This window comes from Somniosus microcephalus, chromosome 1, assembly GCF_052327205.1.
Source record: "Somniosus microcephalus isolate GS21.2 chromosome 1, FLI_Smic_1.0, whole genome shotgun sequence".
Lineage (NCBI taxonomy): Eukaryota > Metazoa > Chordata > Chondrichthyes > Squaliformes > Somniosidae > Somniosus > Somniosus microcephalus.
In genome coordinates, this window is record NC_140987.1 from 401,482,976 (window position 1) to 401,507,278 (window position 24,303).

The 24,303-nt window shown below is 50.0% G+C and overlaps 1 protein-coding gene across 1 annotated transcript in view; it reads right to left on the minus strand.

Moving 5' to 3' along the window:
* The window catches only part of LOC147125149 (solute carrier organic anion transporter family member 2B1-like), a 63,020-nt gene that overhangs the window by 3,888 nt on the left and 34,829 nt on the right, over positions 1-24,303 (minus strand). The window contains exons 5-8 of the mRNA XM_085992311.1: positions 22,324-22,422; positions 14,226-14,380; positions 3,510-3,560; positions 3,195-3,405 (exon numbers count right to left, since the gene is read on the minus strand). Of these exons, the coding sequence (XP_085848437.1) occupies positions 3,195-3,405; positions 3,510-3,560; positions 14,226-14,380; positions 22,324-22,422 (516 nt within the window). The remainder of the gene's footprint in view (positions 1-3,194; positions 3,406-3,509; positions 3,561-14,225; positions 14,381-22,323; positions 22,423-24,303) is intronic.

Genomic DNA, 24,303 nt, shown 5'->3' on the forward strand with positions numbered 1-24,303 from the left:
AAGAGACCTTCCCAGGAGACCAAGGCAGCCTGGCTCCAGATTGCGCAGGAGGTCACACAGGTCTGTGGTCATGAGGACCTGGGTGCAGTGCTGCAAGCGTTTCAATGATCTTGTAAGATCAGGAAAAGTGAGTATAAAGCCACACTTACCTTCATGCTGCTGTGCCTCTAATCACATCCCCATCACTCTGCCTTCCCAACCCTACTCCTGCACATCCTTACTCACACCAACATCCCTTGCACCTCCACCATCCCTCTCTATCTACATTATCACATCCCCATCTTACTAACCATCTCTCACTCTCACCCTCATTCTAGTGCAATCATACCAACTAACAACACACAAGGAGGCCACTTGATATTGCCACCCCACTCCATCATAGTCTCCCTCTACACATCTAACCCATCCATTCCTTACACTCATTCCATCACTCTCACTCAACCTTCTCTTCTTTCCCTCCTTGCGGGAAAAGAGAGTCCACAATAAGAGGGAGAGGCAGAGAATGAGAGGAGACCCTGAATCCCTTGCAATCCTCATCAGTGCGGAGGAAGCTGCCCTGGAGATCACTGGAGCAGTCGACCAGCCGGAAGTGGGGGATGGAGAGAGGGGCTCATCACAACAACCTGGTGACAGAATCAGTTTCCATACAGCTGCATGGCATTCATCAGTCACTCACATGGGGGCTGATGTCAAGAGACAATGCTCATCCTGTGCATAATGGTATCTGTATGCAATCTACATATGATGTATCTAATTGATCTCTTTACTCTCCCACAGGACCATCAAGAGCCCCCCTCTACTATCCAGGAGGAAGAGTGAGAGCACTCCTCAGAGGAGCCTCCAGCCTCTGAGGGCACAGTGTCACCTGAGACAAGACAAGGCAAGCCAGCACCAGCGCAGATACACACACCTCGGTGGGGCCATCGCGACATAGTCATGTTATCACCTGGTGTCTCACACAGCACCCATGAGCAAGGGCAAATGGTGGAGACAGGGTCAGCAGTGGAGACTCCTCATCAGAGGGCGCAGGAGTCTCCTAGGTCTGCTCAGCTGCATGCAGACACTGAGCCTCGGGGGCCATCCAGGAAGAGGGCGATCCTGGAGCTGCAGGAACAAGTGCAAGAGGCTCTGACAGGTTTTGCGAGTGTGGTGAGTGCGAGTGCTCAGAGAATCAAGGAGACCTTCTCCAACATGAGCACCACCGTAGCACAGGGAATTGCGGCTGTAGGTTCCTCCATGCATGGAGGACCTAGTGCACCAGTCGCACGAGCATGTGGTCTCTTTGCAAAATAGATGGGCATCTATGGAGGCTAGATGGCTATCTGTGGAAAATAGATGGACATCTACGGAACATAGATGAGCATCTATGGAGGATAGAAACCATAGACGTCCTTTCTAGGAGGGATGCCAGTGTAGACGTGGGTCCTCAAGGCCCCACTGATGTGCAGCAAGGTGCTCTCCAACCTATTGTCTGCTCTATGACACATCTGGTGCAGATGTGGCTTTGATTATAATGCTCCTCAGCCTCATTACTTGGCCTCCTCAAAGGTGTCATGAGCCACGTCTTCAGTGGATAGCACTTGTCTCCAAGCAGCCAGTCAGTAAGTCTGTTTGGAGGTGCGAAGACTGGCGCAGGACGAAAGAGTCATGGCAGCTGCCAGGGAACCTGACGCACACATGCATGATGTTCTTCCTAAGGTTGCAGACGAGCTGCACAATGAGGGAGTGGAAGCCCTTGTGGTTAACAAAGACTGCTGGGTTATGATGTGGTGCCCTGATGGCCACGTGTGCAGTCGATGATGCCCTGCATCCATTGGAAGTCAGCCAGAATGGCAAAGCCGGGCGCACGCTCAGTAACACTGACGTCATCAGTGGAAAAGTTTATATAATTGGCGGACTTGTCAAAGAGGGCATCGGTGACCTGGGTGATGCATCTGTGGGCGGCCGACTGTGAGATGCCACAAATGTCTGCTGCAGATCCGTGGAAGGAGCCTGAGGCGAAGAAGTTGAGGGCGCTGGTGACTTTGACAGCTACTGGTAAGGCGTGTCCATCCGCTCCTCTGGACTGCAGGTCTTGCTCCAGCAATGTGCAAATGTCTGCGACGACCTGGCACGGTAGCCTGAGCCTCTTTTGGCACTACTGCTCAGTCATGTTGAGGAAGCTCATCCTCTGCCTGTATACCTCCTGTTGGAGGTATCGCCTCCAGCGCGGTCCAGCCCTGCGCTGATGCCCTCTGCCCTGTGCAGCATCAGGTGGTTGAGGAAAAGGCTGGCGGTCTTGTTGTTAGTGCTGCTGGTGTGTCTGGTTCTGCTGGTGTTGCAGCTGATTGTGGTCAGATACTGAGGACCAAAGTGAGAGAGTATAAACGGTACCCATGCTGATGGGATAGATGGCAGGTGAACTTGAGATGACAGAAGCAATCTGTCAATGGTGAGAGAGGTTGTTCCAATGAGGTGACATTGGATAGAGAGTTTGCTCCAAACACTTGCAACCTGCATAAAGCTCAATCTGTCTTCCAAATGCAGTAAGCAATGGCTTCTGAGCTTGGAAAGTGAACAGCTGTGAGATGAGAGCTTTTATAGCACATATCGAGCTGTCAAGTAATCAGCTGATTCCATGGCCAATCAACTCCCACCTCAGCTTAACAGATGTGATCCCTGAGCAGCCTGGTCCCCGTGGGCGAGCGGGTAAAGTCTAAAGGTGAGCTCAAATTTGTTCTTAATCATCTGTTAACAAGGTCTTAATGACCTGAATTGGCTCCCCCGCCGCTGCGTGTCAGGTCTGCTCAGCGCTGATAGATCCGACATTTGGTAAAGGCACATGGCAGCAGGTTCACAGCGGGGTCCCGACCTGCTGGGAAAAAAAACACTTTCCCACCCGACCCGCCACTGATCATGCCTGCTGACCCCCCGCAATATCCATCCCTATGTCTTTATTTATAAAGTCAAGGATCCCATATGCCTTTTTAAACAGCCTTCTCAACTTGTCCTGCCACCTTCAAAGATTTGTGTACATACACCCCCAGTTCGCTCTGTTCCTGCACCCTCTTTAAAATTGTACCGTTTGGTTTATATTGCCTCTCTTCATTTTTCCTACCAAAATGTATCACTTCACAATTCTTTGGCTCTCTATTAGTAAATATATAGCCCTTTTGCACATGCTGCAACATATGTGTCTCTTTCTAAACCCTCACCTATCAGGATGTTTGCAAATGGAGCAGTTATTGAGAACTGTCTTTCTATATACTTGGCTAGGAATGTTGCTTGCCCAGATATCACAATGGAAAAGCTGCATTTTGCAATCACAGTGAAGAGAAAAATAGGATTCTTGAGCATTCCAAGCAAGGTGACTGGGAAACCTGCAAGGCAAACACACACATTCATGTAAGGAGGAAAGACATCCAATTACATCTCATCCTGAACTTTTGTTAACTTGGTATGGTGACCAGTTGCAGCCAGGGCCAGGAATAGTATCTGGTTGTCCAATCCTTAAATTCAGGATTACATACAGTGTCTGGCTTCCCATTGAGTCCTGTCAGAATAAGGTCACTAATAATTACCTTCAGGAGAGATTAAAAAAAGAATTGTTAACGCTAGAAATTGGGAAAAACAGAAAATTAAGATGAGATCATATGGTAATTCACTTTCAGGACAGTGGGTCTCTGAGTTCTAAATTGAGAAACCAAGGTGAAGGATAGGATCCTTAGTTAGGAAGCCACCAAAGTTCAAAAGATTAACAGGGTCTGTGGTTCTGTGCACCAGGGCAGTAGGTGAGGCAAGTGACCCTGCATAGGAGGAGGGTTCAGCGGACCCTCCTCTGCCCAAGGCGGCGGGTATACAGACAATGCCACAGTTACTTGGGCAGGCCCAAGGAGTTCTGTCTTCATCGCCTAAACTTCACCAGGGAGGCGGTCTTGGAACGGTGTCTTCTTCAATCAGACCACCAAGCCTTGTCCATGACTGGGGTGGCACTCTCGCTGCTGGTGAAAATCACTACTGCCTTCAATGGAACTGCCTTGGGTGATAGCTACTGACAGCTTGGCTTTAGTGCACTGTTGCATACAGCAGGTCACTCATGCATTGTTTGCTAGGGAGAAGGATTTCATCTCTTTTCCTAAGAAGAATGACAATTCTTCACTTTTTAAGAGCAGCTTGTTTCCTAAAAATCCAGCTGTTGTCCAACTGGGTGGGACTGCACTCGCCTGGTTCCATTCTTATCTATCTAATTGTAGCAATGTATGCAATGGCTTCTCTTCCCGCTCCCACACCATTACCTCTGGTGTCCCCCAAGGATCTATCCTTGGACCCCTCCTATTTCTCATCTACATGTTGCCCCTCGGCGACATCATCCGAAAACACAGTGCCAGTTTCCACATTACACTGGCGACACCCAGCTCTACCTCACCACCACCTCTCTCGACCCCTCCATTGTCTCTAAATTGTCAGACTGCTTGTCCAACATCTAGGACTGGATGAGCAGAAATTTCCTCCAACTAAATATTGGGAAGACCGAAGCTATTGTCTTCGGTTCTCGCCACAAACTCTGTTCCCCAGTCACTGACTCCATGCCTCTCCCTAGCATCTATCTGAGACTGAACCAGATTGTTCGCAACCTTGGTGTCATATTTGACCCTGAAATGAGCTTCTGACCACATATCTGCACCATAACTGAAACTGCCTATTTCCACCTCTATAACATTGCCCGTCTCCGCCCCCGCCTCAGCTCAGCTATTGCTGAAATCCTCATCCATGCCTTTGTTACCTCTAGACTTGACTATTCCAATGCGCTCCTGGCTGGCCTCCCACATTCCACCCTACGTAAACTTGAGGTCATCTAAAACTCGGCTGCCCATGTCCTAACTTGCACCAAGTCCTGTTCACCCATCACCCCTCTGCTCGCTGACCTACACTGGATCCCGGTTAAGCACGCCTCGATTTTAAAATTCTCATCCTTGTTTTCAAATCCCTCCATGGCCTCACCCCTCCCTATCTCTGTAATCTCCTCCAGCCCAGAGCCCCCCGAGCTATCTGCGCTCCTCTAATTTTGGCCCCTTGAGCATCCCTGATTTTAATCACTCAACCATTGATGGCTGTGCCTTCAGCTGCTTAGGCCCTAAGCTCTGAAATTCCCTCCCTAAACTTCTCTACCTCTCTTTCCTCCTTGAAGATGCTCCTTAAAACCTATCTCTTTGATCAAGCTTTTGGACATCTGCCCTAATTTCTTCTGCTCAGTGTCAAATTTTGTTTTATAATACTCCTGTGAAGCGCCTTAGGACATTTTACTGTATTAAAGGCGCTATATAAATACAAGTTGTTGTTGTTGAAGAGTACATGTGCTCATTGATAGAACCAATGTGGCTTTTTAGACTCCTTCCATCTTATTCAGAAATAGAATGATGGCCTTCCATTTCATCAAGGTCTAGGTTGTGCGTGACTACCATCCCATGAAGGTAGACAGCAGGTACCCTCAAAGCTACACTCATCAACATTTCTACCTGAAAGTTTATATTTCCTACATTACAACAGTGACTACACTTCAAAAGTACTTCATTGGTTGTAAAGTGCTTTGGGATGTCCTGAGGTTGTGACTGACGCTATATAAATGCAAGTCTTTCTCTTTTTATAACATAAAAACATAAGAATTAGGAGCAGGAGTAGGCTATTCGGCCCTTCATGCCTGCTCCGTCATTCAAGAAGGTCATGGCTGATCTTCGACCTCAACTCCACTTTCCCGCCCGATCCCCATACCCCTTGGTTCCCCTAGAGTCCAAAAATCTATCTATCTCAGCCTTGAATATACTCAATGACTCAGCATCCACAGCCCTTTCGGGTAGAGAATTCCAAAGATTCACGACCCTCTGAATGAAGAAATTCCTCCTCATCTCAGTCTTAAATGGCCGACCCCTTATCCTGAGACTATGTCCCCTAGTTCTAGACTCACCAGCCAGGGGAAACAACCTCTCAGCTTCTACCCTGTCAATCCCCCTCAGAATCTTATATGTTTCAATGAGATCACCTCTCATTCTTTTAAACTCCAGAGAGTATAGGCCCAATCTACTCAATCTCTCCTCACAGGACATCCCTCTCATCCCAGGGATCAATCTAATGAACCTTCGTTGCACCGCCTCTAAGGCAAGTTTGTCCTTTCTCAGATAAGGAGACCAAAACTGTGTACAGTACTCTAGGTGTGGTCTCACCAAAGCCCTGTACAATTGTAGTAAGACTTCCTTACTCTTGTGCGCCAACCCCCTTGCAATAAAGGCCAACATGCCATTTGCCTTCCTCATTGCTTGCTGTTCCTGTATGCTAACTTTCTGTGTTTCCTGAATGAGGACACCTAAGTTTCTCTGAACATCAACATTTGAAAGTTTCTCACCATTTAAAAAATATTCTGTTTTTCTATTCTTCCTACCAAAGTGAATAACCTCACATATCCCCACATTATACTCCATCTGCCACCTTAATGCCCACTCACTTAACCTGTCTATATCACTTTGCAGGCTCTTTGTGTCCTCCTCACAGCTTACTTTCCCACCTAGCTTTGTATCGTCAGCAAACTTAGATACATTGCACTCGGTCCCTTCATCTAAGTCATTAATATAATTGTATGCCATGTCATACAATAGCATGGGAAGAGGTACATTCAACAGGCACTAACCTTAGCAAACTTCTTCAAGATGTCAAACTTGTGACCGAAGACACTGTGTTGACCTGCTCTATCACCTCTTTCCATGCTGTCCTGACAGCTTCCTTCTGAGCATGGTGCCCCCCCAATGCAAAGATTGCACTCTCCTTTGCCTTACCTCTCTGAGCATAACCTGCAGGGCTCTATAGTAAGGGGAGCTGTCCTGCATCCTCTCTGGGCCCTTGAAATCTATCTCCTGGGGCATGCTCAAAAAGCCAACAAAAAACAATTTGCAAACAGTGAACTTTAACACCACAGGAACTGCAGGTGCCCCTTTAAGATGTAATAGCTGTTCTTTTCTGCTGCAGCACTGGATCTGCCCCCTGCCCCACTCCCAGGCCTCGATGGTCACAGTGCATGGCCCAATCAGCCGTCCGGGCGCTGCATAACCATTTAAAAGAGAAGACCTTGGAAACACTGAGAAATTCCCACCTCTGCTATATCGCTACTTCCAATTGAAGCTGAGTAGCTCGGAGCAATCTGGTTCAGGGTTCAGGGTTGCAGAGGACATTGCCCAGCTGGTTTCTTGGGTTCTAACAACATTGGCTATTGCAGACTGCCCTAAACATGGCATCACTATAATTGCCAGAGGAAACAGAAATTCTACACCAGAAGCCATTTCTGCAAACTAATCCCTTGCTATTTCCCAACTGTGAGCACAAAACTGATATTTATAAACTATTTGTTGTTAATCAGGAGGAATTAAATTAAATCTTCAAAGATTTATTTTGAAAACAGAGGGAAATGATTTCCATTGGTCACTTGATATTGTAAACACGGGAAAATTTCTTCTGATTTCTATTTCTGGAAAAATTGTAACTGCTTTCTTTCAAATTATGTTTAATATTTTTACTTAAAATAGTGAACATAAAGGACCAAATTTCTGTAGCTCCGGGATTGTAAATTAAGGTCCTGAAAATCAGTGGGGATTGCTCCAATTACCGCTGTACCGCTGTAATTTTGCCATGAGGTTGGGGTAAACCCCAGAGAAACATGTAAATGGCTGAAAATGGCCCTGTACACCATTTCTTTTTCTGGAGGCGGGTCCACTGGTCTCTCACCAGAGTTACGGCAGGGGACGAGGAGAACCCCCATGGAATTTGCAGTCCTAAGTGCTTCCTGGGCAGGGAAGGGCAGAATCTGGAGTGGGATTTAATTACGTTGTGTCCGCAACCCTTTGTCTTTCTGTCTGTCAGCGATCAATTACAGTAAGGAAATTACAATATGGCTATTCAAAGTCTCTCAAGCAAACTCAATATGTCACTGAATTTCATTACAGTAGGTGAGATACTTTTCATCAATCATATTATCGACTTGTACATTTATAGACAGGAAAGACCTAGGAATCAATCAATATTTGCACACAAGAGCATGCACAGGTAGGCTGCAAGTCCAGTTAAAGTTTTATGCGCAGATGAAGTTAACAGCTGCAGGACCAGGGAAACTTCTGCTTACAGGACTGCTGCCATTTGTTAGTTTGGAAGCTGCCCTTCACACACACAACTCTTACTCTCGATTGACGACATTTAGAAAAGAAAAATACTGTTGAGCATTACTCTTAATGAACTTCCCAAGAGAGGTGTTCTGAAGTCCCGATCCCATTTGCCCAGATTTCAGCAGAAGTATCTGTTTGGATTCTTGTCCTTTCAATTCTTCTAACTAGAATCAAAGATGTTAAAAGTAGTTATCTGTAAATCCTCAACACACTGGTACTTTACTAGTATACATAAATGGCGAGTTCTCTTGGTTGAATGCTCTTTCCGATTTTGTTATTGTGAAAGTAAAGGTGATAACTATAAAATAATGACACAAATTCTGTACTTGGATACTCACATGTTTCTTATGTAACATAGTGCTGGCAATTTTCTCATGCTGCATTTTCATTCTGTTTCTCCAAAATGGGACCTGGTTCATGCACATCTGTAGAATTCCACCCGTGGAATACAAGGCGCACAAACGATAATGTTGCATCTAAAGAATGTTTGTAATGGAAAGGAAAACCGGCCAGGGTTGTATAACGGGAGGCCGATTCGCTACCACCTGTTGTACCTGCAAAGGTGTTCGCTGCTGGGCACGAAGAAAGCTTCCCACAAAGATCTCACGATCTCTGTGGCAAGAAGTTCTGCTTTTCCGCCGTGCAGTTGAGATCGGTGTAATTTAGTGGGAATTCCATAGCTGTTGTGCAGTCAACACGCTGTCTAAGCAGCTAATCACAATGCAGAATTCTCACAGACTGGGATTGAGGAAGTGAAAATCTCCTTTTATTCTGACTTCTTAAAAATGTTATGGAGAGCAAAACAAAGATGGGGGTTGCCACATGGGGAAAAGATAAGCCTGAAATAAAGATGAACAAACTTAAAAAAAAATGCTTTTAAAGTTTCTTAAAAATTGTAATTTTTATTAAAATGGAGATATTTGACACGCCACAACATTAAAATTAGTTTTTCAGGGCCGTAATGTTTGTTTAGCAGTCAAAACGCTGTTAAAACCCGAGTTACACCCTAATCGAACAAGGTCTAACTTTTAATGGGTTATTTAACAGCGATATTACCATGGAAAAGCCCAAGTTTTCATCAGTTTCACTGATTTTTTCCCCCTGATTACACTGATTGCCATCTATGGGGGGGGGGGGGGGGGGTTGACACAGCGCAGCCAGTGTCGGAGCTGTGAATGACTGACTGCAACTTCAGGATTTCCGCATTAGGATGTGCATGCGCTAAATCCTGAAATTGCGGTCAGTTTCAAAGGGTAATAACAGCGAATGCTGTTCGTTCGCTGTAATTACCTGATACGCTTATCAATTACTTCATAAAAGGTGATGAGTCGAAGAAGAGATGATGAGTCGAAAGAAGAGATGAATAAGGCTTTTATTAGCTAAGAAGAGACCATGCTTCTTCGTGAGTGACTGAACAAGTCTGAACGAAACCCACACAGTGGTGGGTGGAGTCAGCTGAGGCATGCCTCCATACACAGCGCCACCCAGAGGTGGCAATATACAATACAGTGGTTTACCACATTCACCCCTTGTTTAATGTGAAGTCCGGCGGGGTGAAGGGTACTACAAGTTAAGTCTATCAGGAGGCCTTGTCTGACGTCCTGATCGTCGTGGTGGCGGCGGTGGTGTTGCAGCATCCGACGTCGGGTCTGGTGTCTGGGTGGTTGGCGAAGATTCCTGGGGCTTTGGCATGCCGTCTGCAGGGGTTGGGTTGGGAGGGGTGGTGGGGGATAACAGTGGTAAGGGGGATAACGGTGGTAAGGGGGATAACGGTGGTAATTCAGGGGTACCCGAGGGTGCGAGATCTCGTATGGAGACCGTGTCCTCCCGCCCGTCTGGGTATGTCACCCAGGCATACTGGGGGTTGGCGTGTAGGAGGTGCACCCGCTCGACCAGGGGGTCCGTTTTATGCGTCCTCACGTGCCTCCGCAGTAGGACGGGCCCAGGAGAAGTCAACCATGCCGGTAGCGAGGTTCCCGATGTAGACTTCCGGGGGAAAACGAACATTTTCTCATGAGGGGTCGCATTAGTGGCAGTACAAAGCAGTGACCGAATGGAGTGAAGCGCTGCAGGGAGGACCTCCTGCCAGCGGGAGGTCGGAAGGCCCTTAGATTTTAGTGCTAAGAGGACTGCCTTCCAAACCGTCGCGTTCTCCCTTTCCACCTGGCCGTTCCCCCGGGGGTTGTAACTGGTGGTCCTGCTCGTGGCGATACCTCTTGTTAGCAGGTACTGCCGAAGTTCGTCGCTCATGAACGATGAGCCCCTGTCGCTATGTATATAGCTGGGGAACCCGAACAGAGCGAAGATGTCATTCAGACACTTGATGACCGTGGTACTGGTCATGTCTGGGCAAGGGATGGCAAAGGGGAAACGGGAGTACTCATCAACTATGTTGAGGAAGTACACATTGCGGTCAGCGGAGGGGAGGGGCCCTTTAAAATCGACGCTCAGGCGTTCGAAGGGGCGGGTGGCCTTGATCAGGCTTGCTCTGTCCGGCCTATAGAAGTGCGGTTTGCACTCGGCGCAGATTTGGCAGCTCTTGGTCATGGTCCTGACCTCCTCGATGGAGTAGGGCAGGTTACGGGATTTGATAAAATGGAAAAACCTGGTGACCCCCGGGTGGCAGAGGTCATTGTGGAGGGACTGCAGCCTATCACTCTGCGCGTTGGCGCATGTACCACGTGATAGGGCATCTGGGGGCTCATTGAGTTTCCCTGGCCGATACAAGATATCATAATTGTAGGTGGAGAGTTCGATTCTCCACCTCAAGATCTTGTCGTTCTTGATTTTACCCCTCTGCTTATTATTAAACATAAAAGCTACTGAACGCTGGTCAGTGAGCAGGGTAAATCGTTTCCCGGCCAGGTAATGCCTCCAGTGACGCACCGCTTCTACAATAGCCTGGGCCTCCTTTTCGACGGAGGAGTGTCTCGTCTCGGGGCCCTGGAGGGTCCTTGAGAAAAAGGCCACGGGTCTGCCCGCCTGGTTAAGGGTCGCGGCTAGGGCGAAGTCGGAGGCATCGCTCTCCACTTGGAAGGGGATGGACTCATCCACCGCGTGCATTGCGGCCTTCGCGATATCGTTCTTGATAAGAGTGAAGGCTGCACACGCCTCTGGTGTCAGGGGGAAGGAGGTGGCTTTGATGAGGGGCCTGGCTTTGTCTGCATAGAGGGGCACCCACTGGGCGTAGTAGGAGAAAAACCCCAGGCATCTCTTCAGTGCTTTTTGGCAGTGGGGAAGGGGTAGCTCCATTAGGGGGCGCATTCTGTCGGGGTCGGGCCCGATGACTCCGTTCTCCACCACGCAGCCGAGGATGGCCAGGCGCTTGGTGTGAAACATACATTTTTCCTTATTGTACGTTAGGTTCAGCCGTTGGGCCGTACGGAGGAAATTTGCTAGATTAACGTCGTGGTCCTGCTGGTCGTGGCCGCAGATGGTGACGTTATCCAAATAGGGGAAGGTTGCCCGCAGCGCGTTCTGGTCAACCATTCGGTCCATCTCCCTTTGGAAGACCGAAACCCCGTTGGTGACGCCGAAGGGGACCCTAAGGAAGTGGTAGAGGCGGCCGTTTGCCTCGAAGGCAGTATACTGGCGGTCCTCATGGCGGATGGGCAGCTGGTGGTACGCTGACTTAAGGTCGATGGTGGAGAATACTTTGTATTGCGCAATCTGATTGACCATATCAGATATGCGAGGGAGGGGGTACGCGTCCAGCTGGGTGTACCGGTTTATGGTTTGGCTGTAGTCGATTACCATGCGGCGTTTTGCAGTGGTTTTAACGACTACAACCTGGGCTCGCCAGGGGCTAGTGCTACCTTCGATAATGCCCTCCTTCAAGAGCCGCTCCACCTCAGAGCTGATAAAAGCTCTGTCCCCGGCACTGTACCGCCTGCTTTTGGTAGCGATGGGTTTACAGTCGCGGGTGAGGTTAGCGAACAGGGGAGGGGGGGGGACTTTTAATGTGGAAAGGCTGCAGGTGGTTTGCAGCGGGCGATTTAAAAGTTGTTGGTTGCAGACTGTGAGTGGGGGGAGGGGTCCACCGTATGCTAGTGTGACACTCTTAAGGTGGCACTGAAAATCCAACCCTAGCAGGACGGCAGCGCAAAGACGGGGCAGGACTAGCAGTTTAAATTTTTGATATTCAGTGCCCCCTACTGACAGGGTCACCACACAGTAGCCGCTGATGTCCATTGACTGGGACTTGGACGCCATAGAAATGCGATGGTGCGTTGGCAGAATCGTGAGGGAGTGGCTACGTACCGTGTCGGGGTGGACGAAACTCTCTGTGCTCCCGCTGTCGATCAGGCAACTGGTGGCGCGGCCGTTTACCGCGATATCCATCATGGAGCTGGATAGATGGTGAGGGTGGCCTTGATCCAGCGTCACGGAGGCCAGTATGTGGCTTAGTGAGTCACTATAGTCATCCGCCGAGACGGTGGTCGGTTCCGGTGACGAAATGGCGGTTGAGTGCGTTGGATACGATGGCGGCGGATGCCATGCGGCCGGGGGTACACAAAATGGCGGATAAGATGGCTGCTCCCACGGCCCGCACGCTGCGCTGCTGGCTGGCTTCCCCTTGCAGGCGTTAGCGTAATGGCCTTTCTTCCCGCAGCCCGAGCAGGTAGCTGTCTTAGCTGGGCAGTGCGCTCTGGGATGTTTTAACTGGCCACAGAAATAGCATTTTTGGGCCTGGTTACTGGGCATCGAAGCAGTTCTTACCGGAGGCTGCTGTCTCGGTTGGGTCGCTGCAGCGGTTGGTGCCGGGGGCGGCGGTCCCGTGTCCCACGGTTTCGATTGCCATGTCTCGGCGCCGTTACGGGGGTATGCCTCGAGGTTTCGGTGGGCCTCCTCTAACGAGAGCGCAAGGGCAATGGCCGTCTTCAGGTCGGGTTCCTTGCTTTCTAGCAGTCTCTGCCGGGTGTGGTCTGACTGGAGGCCCCTGACGAAGGCATCACAGGCGAGTCCCTGCGCGTGCTCCACAGCCGTTACCGCTTTACAATCGCAGTCTCTGCAGAGTGCCAGTAGCGCCCGTGCAAATGCCCCTACCGATTCTCCCGGTTGCTGCCTGCGGGATCCCAAGAGGTGTCGGGCGTAAATTGTGTTCACTGGGCGCGTATATTGCCCTTTTAGTAGCTCGAGGGCCGCCACGTACGTATTAGAGTCCCGGATTAGCATATATACTTGATGGCTCATCTGGGCGGTCAAAATTTTCAGTTTGTGATCCTCCTCTGTAACCTGTGAGATTGCGAGGAAGGATTCAAAGCAGCTCAGCCAGTGTTCAAACTTGGCTGATGCACCCACATCTTGAGGGTCGAGGTCCAGGCGTGGTGGTCTGAGGGCTCTCAGCAATGTCTGCTGTATCCGTTGCTGTTGTTGCTCCTCAGGTGTCGCCATTTAACTTTTAGCTAATAAAATTGATACGCTTATCAATTACTTCATAAAAGGTGATGAGTCGAAGAAGAGATGATGAGTCGAAAGAAGAGATGAATAAGGCTTTTATTAGCTAAGAAGAGACCATGCTTCTTCGTGAGTGACTGAACAAGTCTGAACGAAACCCACACAGTGGTGGGTGGAGTCAGCTGAGGCATGCCTCCATACACAGCGCCACCCAGAGGTGGCAATATACAATACAGTGGTTTACCACATTACCCACCTCAAACAGTGACCTTTTACCAAATCCCTTGACCGACCCTTTGGCCGACCTACCCGTTATCACAGTGAAAGAGGACATCCCTCCTCTGCTGCACAAGAAGACTTTTATGGGCTCCTTCTCAAATTGTGGAACCTTGCGTCTGCTACTGATTGCTCAAAGACATGTTCCTGGGCTGCTTCCAGGATAGCAGCAGCAAAATACAAAGAGCACTATTGCATCCCCAAGGAGGCCTGTAAGAACGGTAATAGTACACAAAATGGGCAAGCAACAAATAATGGGAATGAATTATGCTTAGTGCTCGTCCACATCATGCAAATGAGCAGAATGCAGTAATACAGCCAGGTTCAACAAACTTCAAGTTGGGCACGTGCAAACTACGATTTGCTACTTACCCCTTCCTTGGACATTGTTCTCGGAAAGAAGAAGTATGGAATGGAACTGAGAGCCACCAGTGAAGCAATGAAAAGGAACCCAAGCCACCAGGCACCAACCCACCTTGGGTCTGAAGGCGTCAACTCAACTGCAGTTAAAGACACAGGCAAGTAAGTGTTTTTATTCAATTAATTTTCTCCCTCCATATTTTCCTTTGTTTTGTTCCCCAAGTTCTTTTACCTCCACAAAGCCTATTTCATTGGTTCCAGGCACAGAAATCTTGGTGACTGCTGCTGATCCAATGATCAGCCACCAGGCGAACATATCACAAAATATAGCTTTATCAGTAACATAGTCTTGTGTCCAAACTCACTTCACATAGGACCCTTACAATGACACAAGGGGGAAGACCTTCATTTCTCACTGAGCATGTGAATAATTATTGGCCTTGATTCGTGGTGGGTTGTACTCTCAGAGTACATCGTCGTACCACCTTTGAAATTGACCACATGTTTGGCATTTCCGCATGCACGAAATCCCAAACTTGCGATCTGTTAAGTTCCGACTGTGCAACGGCGTCACTGCACGTTTCACTTACCCATTCAAGTCAACGTGCTGCCAAAAAGTTGGGTTAATTGCCCACCTACTGCGCATTAATTGCCCTAAAGATTTTTACATCTAGTGCAAACAGGCCTGTTGCACAGCTTAATGGAGGGGGGATGAGAAAAGTGTATTAGTTTATGCTACAGCCTTAACAATGAGACACAACTTTGTGTCTGAGCGGATACAAACTTTGAAATAACTTTCATTTGTACGAGTTTGAAAATAGAGCCTTTTTGTGTCACTGCCTTTGCTGCCCAAAAGCCTTTTATAGTTTCTATTTAGAAAGGATTTCATTCACTTTCATGATTTCCTCATCTTATCAGACATTTATGATGTGCCTCAATGAATCCGAGACTCAACGTTAACGGAGCAAAGCAAGGCTTTTATTAACTCAGAAAGTAATACACAGTGGAGAAGTGTCTCTCATCCAGAGATCTGCTGTACTGCCTGTGAGACACGCTGGGGCCTGCTTAAGTAGGGGCCAGGTATGGGCGGAGCCCTACACACAATACAATACAGGTAAGGAAATTAAACTGAAACTAAACTCCCCTGCTTGTCACAGTCACAGGCACAATCAAACACAGAGAATACAGAGTGCCTGATGAATGGCATATTTCATCACAATTTAAACTCTCGATTTTAGATTATTTAAATTAATCAAAGGTTAGTTAGTTTAATAGAGGAGAAACGAATTTGATAGGACTATAAGTCTGTAATTATAGGTTTGTGTATTATAATCTTGGTTTGTGTATTAAGTACTATGGCAATGATTGTAATTTATTAATAAAATAGCATTCTGCTGCTAAATTATTAAAAATGAGTTGTGAGCAAATCAGCAATCTCCTGTTTCTTGATTGGCCAAGAGTCAGGAAGTGAAAGGAGCACCGCCCCACGTGATCCCAGGTTCACATACGCACCCATGGGCCACTATGCTACACACAACTCTGGAGCGTTTGAACACAACTTTTCAAAGGGGTTTTGCACGAGGCAAGTGTGGATCTCATTTGGATGTTGGAGGCATACTCCTTAGCTACACCACCGACTGTGAATTCAGGGCCAATGATCTTAACCAGCTGCCCAAAATAGAGAGGAGACCTTCATCCACCCCACCCCACCCCCTGAGCTGGATTTAAACACAGATACCAGAGGTAAAATGACAAACTGTAACCCTCAGCCTAAAATGGTCTAGGAAAGATACCAGAAATGTTCTGTAGAAATTTATTGGACTTGTGGATTGAGGTCTTTAACCTCAAGAAATGATTATGCAGTTGCACGAGGTGGTGCAAGGAGGGTTTCCCTGTTTAGCACTTCAGGGCACCCTCTCCAGACAACAGCAGTACATCATTCCTGACATCAGGTGGTGACCAGGCTCAATGCTGTGTATACTACCTGCAGGATCAGGGAACAGATGCATAAGCACACTTTAAAGAATCTGGAAAGATAAAATAACCTGACCGCACCATATATCAAGTAGATGGTTCAAGATTGCATGTCAACTTTTTCCACACTTACTGCTTGCCCATGGCAAATTCTCTCACAAACTTACAGCCCCTTCATGCATGCCATGCATCACCATAGCATAGCTTCAAGATGCGATGTATGGTGTAAAGCTTTACTACACTCACTGATACCCATTGGCATGCAGGTTATGAATGACCTGTCAATGTGCATGTGCTCTTTTAACTTCCAGCATCTCAAGACTACGGTCCCAAATTTGCATGGGGCCTAGTGGTGCAGTTCTGGTGTAAGTCCAGCACAATCATGGCCTGTGATATTGGAGGGCCTGGGACTGGGGGAGGCAAATCTTAGTGCCGAGCGCCCTGTATGTCAGATGAACTGGCATACCAGCATTTTGAGTGGTAGTTGTGGAGCCCTCTCAGCAGTCCAAATCTAGGTCCTGGCCTGGAACCCTATAAAAACTGCGGCCTAGAAATTCGGTTTTGGCGCAGCGAGGGCTTTAGCGCCGGAAGTTAGTGCCGGCGCTAAGTCCCCCTGCGCGCGCCAAAAATTCAGTAGCGCCGCGCCCAAACGGCTGCCGGCGCTACTGAGGGGTCTCAGCGCCTCAAAACTGGCGCCATGCGCCGCATTGCGGCGCTATTCCGGCGCTGCGGCGCCCGCTGCGGTGCGGCAGGCTCGGGAAGTGCAGGCCTCCTCCTTCCGTTAAGGAGGAGCTGCCTGCACCCGGCCGCGGCCCGCGATAATCTTTTTAAAAATGAGCCCGGCACCTCGGACAAGTGCCAGGCTTGCTTCTGTTCCGGGGGTGGGGGGGGGGGAAGTCCGGGGAGGGAGCTGCGGCCAGGCGGCCGGCGGGAAAGCGGCCGGCCGCCGTGGGGCCTTTAATGCGCCGGCGCAAAGTTCTGTAAGGCACCTCTGCCAGAACGTTGCTTGCGGCTGCCACGGGCGAGGCGGCCGCAACTCAATTTCCGAGTTCGGGCGGGTTACCATGGCAACCGGGACGCTGCGCACACCGATGACGTCATCGGTGCCGGCGCAGCGCTACCGGCCTAACGCCGATTTAGGGCCCCTGTCAATTTCTAAACTGGCCATAACTTCGGCGCTAGGCCCTCTAGCGCCTCAAAAGCGGCGCTAAGGCCAGTGAATTTCTAGGCCTGCCAGTTCCATTTGTTGCTTCGGCCTGCTTATAAGTGAGTGGCTGATCAGTGCTACCTTTTCTGCCCTCTTCTCTAATCACAGATGCCTAAGATACACCAAGAGTGATGTAGGAATCTGCCAATTATATGCTGATGACGTGATCTTCCCCTGGCCCGGAACACTTCAACAGGATGAGGAGTGGAGGTCACGGATGGCCACTTCGCTGCACTTATGCTGGTGAGCAGTTCCAAGCATTTCTGGGATTTATTTTTCTCATTGTACAACAAGATGGCACAATGACGGTCCAATCCTAAAGGCATAAGACATCTCTAGTGAAGCATAAGTGAGGAAAGCATATGTTCTCTGACATGGCCATGTAGCTCTATCATGGTCTGTGGATACGCATACTTGGTGGAAATGTGCAATCTGCCTCAGATGCAGTCAGAGGCCTAGAAATTCATTACAGCCACTTTTGGGGCGGTAAAGTTGGGCGGCTGCTAAAGTTTGCGCCCGGCGCAAATTCGAGGCCACTTCTCCGATATTCATTAGCTTCGCCCTAAGAGTTTGCTCGAGCGCTAAAACTGGCGATGCATGCCTCTCTTTAGGCGCTAAGCCGGAGGTGGTGATCGATAGCGCCGAGGCCGGGCGCAGCGCAGGTGCGGCCATCTCGTGACTGACAGTAGACACCCTGGCGCTGGCCAGCTCTTAAGGGGGAAGGGTCGACTTGGTCTGCTGCCACGCCCTGGATAGTGGAGCCCTGCAGCTAGGCCTGAACACTGCTGCTGGACCCAAATAGCGCCTGAAACCATGGAGAAGGCCCGTGAACGAGCACAGCACTTCTCAGAGCTTGATCTGAGGGTGCTGGTTGGTGCTGTGGAGAAGAGACGCCATATTTTGTTTCCGGACAATGGCAGGAAGCCGCCGGCCCACGTCTACCGGAGAGCCTGGAGGCATGTCGCCACCAAGGTGACATCCAACAGCGAGGTCCCCAGGAGCGGTGTCCAATGCCGCAAAAAGCTAAATGACCTCACCAGGATTGTCAGGGTGAGTACCCTTTCCAGTGTCCTCCTCATCCTTGCATGTGCACCTCACATTATGGGCAAAGGGACCTGAAAGCCCTAATGGCCAGCCCTCATGCAGCAGCTATGGGACACTCATGAACATCAATTGCACATTGTGCACTTAACACACTGGCCAGGCTATTCAACCAGGGGAGGCAGTGCACACAAGATCAGGGCTACACACTGTACTTAGAGGCCATCCTTTCTCTTGCAGGCCAAGCTGGCCAATAATAAGAGGAGCCGGACTGCGACCGGGGGAGGCGGACCCCAGATCCAGCCGCTCACTGAGCTGCAACATCGCGTGGAGTGCATCATGGGTGCCCGGGTGATTGGCCCCGTTGCATCTGGAGATGCCGACCCTGTTCTGGGCACCAATGGTAAGGACATCACCTTTTGGACCTCTCTCGTCCCACTTGCGCATCAGATCTACATCCTTTGCCACTGTCCGACCAATGCGCTGAATGCCACCACTCATGCATCCCTCGCTGACGCCCTCTCCTCACTCTAAAGCTACTCTTGTGCCTTCCTGCTTTCAGATGGTGAGGAGGAGGTCCCTGAAGTTGCCAGTGACAGCCCCTCAGAAGAGGAGGAGGAGGAGGAGCAAGAGGAAGGCGGCCCATCAGGGGAACCCTCAGCCGCGGCAACCCATGCCAATGTAGGGGACACGTCTTCCCTGGAGGGGAGCGTGGGGGAAGTGTCGGAGGGGAGGGTAGCTCCTGGGACCAGCGGCCTGCAGAAACACGGGAGGGGGGTGGAAGCTCAGCGGCCTTCTCCCCAGAGGGGGGAAGGGTCGGAGGGGAGTCCAATTGCTGGGCCCAGCGGCGTCCAGCAACGCAGGAAGGGTCGGCCAGCTCGGCGGCCTTCTCCCCAGAGGGAGAGTCCGGCCTCCAGTCCGGAGACGGCCAACGCTGAGGAGATGCGCCGCCTCGAGGACTTGTCCGCGGACTCGGAGCGCCGGCACACGGAGCTCATGGGGGTAGTGGCACGGTTGCCTGAGGCCATTGAGTCCCTGTCTCGGAGTGTGACCGAGTTCGGGGCCTCACAGGCCACCAGTCGGGCGGAATTCGGGGCAGCTCAGGCAGCGAGTGGCCAGGTGATCAGTGGTGCCGTGCAGTCACTGGGTGCTCTGATGCGGTCACTGAACAGGTCAACACGGGCACTCACTGCTGCCACACTCGCTGTGTCAGCCAGGCATCGCCAGGGCACCCGGCGCACTGCAGCAGCACAGCGGTCTGTCCCTCGGCAGATTGGTGCGCATGCTGCAGTGCTGGCCCGGCCGAGTGCCAGTGTCTCAGGCGACCAGCGAGCGCCTGCCATCCGCCAGCTTGCCCCCATTCCTCCAGCCGCCACTGCCACTCCCCCAGTGGAGCTGCCAGGAGCTGCTGCAGCGACTGATGCTGGCCAGCCACAGCTGCAGCATTCACCAGCCGGCCCCTCGACGACCAGACCTCGTCTAGGCCGACCCCCAAGGGCATCTGCCGTCACGACATGTGCCCCTCAGGAGCCTGCCCCCAGCCTTGCAGCAGCCAATGGCCTCACTTTGAGGAGGAGCAGCAGGGCGTGCAGGGGCCGCCAAAGTTTGCAGAAGGCATCGCCCTCGCGGGCCACTAAGTAGAGGGTGTGTCCAAATGTTGTGTTTTCTGGAATGTGTGTTTTGTGAAGGCCGAGGATGAAGGCCATTTTTGTTTACATCTTTTGTTAATGCTCCCCAGGTTGTGGGAGTGAGTCATGTGTGTGAGTGTTTTTTGGGGGTTTCGTCTGTTTTTGGTTTTCATGTGGGAAGGGCCCTGAGTTTGTACAATAAACCATTTTATTTATTCACATTGTCCATGTTTGATCTTTGAAGTGTTTGTTGCCTTAACCGGCTGACGGCTTGCGGAGCGGCTGCAATCATGTTCTTTCATTGGCACAAGCCATTCCCTGACAGGGGGCCTAGAAGTGACGGTCAATAAGCCGCCGACGGGCGGCCCTTGGACCTTCTGCCTCCCTCCTGGGCTGGTACTCCTCGTCCTCCTCCTCCTCCTGCTCCTCCTCCTGAGGTGGTGGTCCAACGTGAGGTGGCAGTGCCTGAGTCCTGCGGATAGCCAGGTTGTGCAGCATGCAGCAAACGACGACGAATTGGGAGACTCGCTCCTGCGAATACTGGAGGGCTCCCCCGGAGCGATCCAGACAGCGGAACCGTTGCTTGAGGATGCTGATTGTTTGTTCTATGATGTTCCTAGTCGCTTGATGGCTCTCGTTGTATGCCTCTTCAGCAGGGGTCGTGGGCGCGCAGAGCGGGGTCATGAGCCAGGTACACAAAGGATAGCCTTTGTCCCCGATAAGCCATCCTCTTGGGTGAGGCTGTGCCTGGAACATGTCAGCCACAGTTGTCTGTCGCAGGATAAAGGCATCGTGGCTGCTGCCTGGAAAGCGGGCATTGACAGCTAGGATGCGCTGCCTGTGGTCACACACCAGCTGTACGTTGAGGGACGTCCTGCGCATCAGCTGTGGACACAGATCTCTGTGCAGCAGCTGGCAGATGTCTGCAACCACCTCCCTTCTGAATCGCAGCCTCCTAACACACTGCGCGGCAGACATGGTCAGATAGAAGGACTGCTGGCGGTATACCCTGGGTGGGTAAGGCCTCACTTGGCGACGCCTGTTGCCCCCTCTGCGTCTAGCCAGGGCTGCCACTCTCTCACGGCGTCTGTAAGCCCTTCCGGCATAAGGCTGAAACTCAGCGTTGGCACCCAATGCAGCCCCCATTATATGCTGGCAAACACTGAGATCTCAATGAAGGCAAAGATAATTGCTAAGCTCTGGCCTGAGCCAAAAATACCTGTCCTAGTGTTGGGCCAAAGCAGTAAGCTCTCCTCCTTGGTCTCTCTCCAAAAAACCGTTGCACAAGAGTGAATGCTGCAAAATGGCTGGCCTTTATAGTGCAGGGTAAGTGCCCTTTAATTTGCGCTCCCCGCGGCCCGCCTCGGCTGTGTACCGTTCCACTTCACAGTCGTTAGGGCCGCCCGGCGCACAATGGGGCGGCGCGAGTGAAGTTCCGGTTCCGGGCGCACAAAGGGCGTTGCACGACGAAATGACGTCATGATCTGCGCGCGCAGCAGGGCGCGTGCTAAGACTTTGCGCCGGCGCTAAATGTCTACTGAAGTTGGGGCGAGGCGCAGATCGCGCTGCGCCCGGGCGCTAAGCGCCTAGCGCTCGAGATCTACTCCTCCTAAGGCGCTAACGGCTGGCGCGCCCAACTGAATTTCTAGGCCAGAGTTTCCTTTGATTATTGCTCTGCAACTCCTCCTTAATCTAAGATTCCCGAGGGCAAAATTAATTCCCAGTGGACTGCCATTCTATCCAGTGGAGGCTATTTCCATTCAAAGGGCAACCACCTTGAATGATATAGGTAGTGTTAAAAAAGGAAAAATCAGTAGTAAACTGTAAAATGGCCAAAAATGACAGCAAAACTGAACCAGCACACAACACAGCACAATGCCAAGTGTTTGGAACATATGGCAATATCGGCCATGACCTGAAGTATGGTGTGACACCACAGGACACCAGCATTCTTGAACAATGATTCACCAATGGTACCATTTACCACTGGGAAACTAGCACTGTTCATTAATGGGATATTGGTACTACTTACCAATGAGAAATCAATGTTATCTGCCAAAGAGAAACTGGCACCATCCCCCAACAGATACCAGTGCCATATTGCTAGTGAGACAGAAACACTATTTACCAATGGGAAACTGATGCCATTTACCCATGGGACCTCAGCCCATTCACCGGTGGGACCTAGCAACATTCACCAATGGGAGACTATACTATTGACCAATGGGACTCTGGAACCATTCATTAGTGGGATACTTACACTTTAGAGATTTATCGATATCCACGTAGAATTGCAGCACTGCTGAACTGAACACGAAAGCCAACGCTGGACCTACAAAAGCGATGGTGTAAAGTATTCCTGAAGAGATAGGAGAAGCTGACAGTGAGGGATGAAAACAGTGTAAAAAAAAGTCTGGTGTGAAACTGAATAATGTAGGAATTGCACCTAGCCAGAGCTACTAGAGCTTACTCTGATTCAGAGCTGTGACTGTGTATGGCCTGTACTAACTGCAGACCTGTTCTGGTAATGACCCTGTACTGACCTGTGAGTTGTGCAGTAATGGAGTCAGTTCTGTAGACCATGTCCGACTACACCATGCTACAGTATTGGATTTGAATACTGAACTTGTTGAAAATGTCCCTGGTTCCATTAGGAGGTGAGAGATGGGAAGATTCAACACTGGATGGGCTGAGGATCTGTCTGCCTACTTCCATTGCCTTTGGTACGTTATCCCTGGGGCCAAGCACAGCCTCCCTCTTCTGCCTGACTCCCTCTAGCAGTATTTCCAAAGTTCAATCAGACAATCTCCTGACCTGACAAAAATCTCTTTCAAATTAAATTTCTTCTGTGTACCAAAATTAATTCTAATGATGCCTGCCCTTTTAAGCTTCTGAAGGCCTTTAAATCCTGCAGCAATGCATTGTCCCCCACACAATAGGAGAGCTCCCAATCCGAGGCATTTCCGATGTTTGGAGTTTGCCTGAAATATTAAAACGTGCTGACCTTGGAAATTAAGGCTAGGCTCGTTCTGATGACATCAGATGGATGCAATTCACTACTTTTGGTCAGGATGGTGGTCGATCAGAAAATCTAGACTAATCTGTGTAAAAGGGCAATAGTTATATACAGCGCTTGAAATGGCTCCTGCAGATGGAGTGGAGTTCCCAACTTACCTTTAACGGCCCACAAGAAACGTGTGCAAGAGGTGTACAGCCTTACTCCTGATACCAGGAATTGGATTCCTCATTTGCAACCAGGTCTGGGTGAATGCATTGATTCAGCTGGTGACCTCCTTCCATGTTGTTTGCACTTATGCTTTTACTGGAAGTTGTACTTCAACCCAAATAGAGCTACCCTCCTTTGGTGCAACAGATCGTCTAGCCATTTAGCATCAAATGGAGTAGTGTTCCTCATCTGTCTCCACTATACTGTTTTGAACAATTCATCAATTAATCTTCACCTCGATAGCTCCCTTTTTAATGGTGAGCTGCAGACCTTTAAGAACTGCTGCCTGGCGAGATCTTATGTTTCCCAGCCAAATGTGCTCTAGGCCAAGCTATCCGGGCAAGCTTTTTATTTGCCTGTAAAATTTTCAAATTAGTTGGAGGGACTTGGATCATAAGATTCAGCATGACCTATCTTCTGAGCTGCAGGCTTACCTGTGCCATGGGCTACCTCTATCTCAGTTTTTCCATTTTTACTAAATTATAGCTCACATCTTCTGTAATGTCTTCTCTTCCAGTCCTCTCATTGTTACCCTCCAGCGTCCCTCAAGATTCCATCCAAGGTCCACTTCTAGAGCACATTCACATACTACTCCAGTTGTGACTGGTGGTGGACCATTAAACACTCAAGAAGCTCGACACCATCCAAGACAAAGCAGCCCGCTTGATTGGCACCCCATCCACCACCTTAAACATTCACTCCCTCCACCACCGGCGTACCATGGCTGCAGTGTGTACCATCTACAAGATGCACTGCAGCAACTCGCCAAGGCTTCTTCAGCAGCACCCTCCAGAACCCATAACTTGTGCCACCTAGAAGGACAAGGGCAGCAGGTGCATGGGAACACCACCACCTCCAATTTCCCCTCCAAGTCACACACCATTCTGACTTGGAAATGTATCGCCATTCCTTCATTGTCGCTGAGTCAAAATCCTGGAACTCCCTCCCTAACAGCACTGTGGGAGTACCTTCACCACACAGACTGCAGCGGTTCAAGAAGGCGGCTCACCGCCG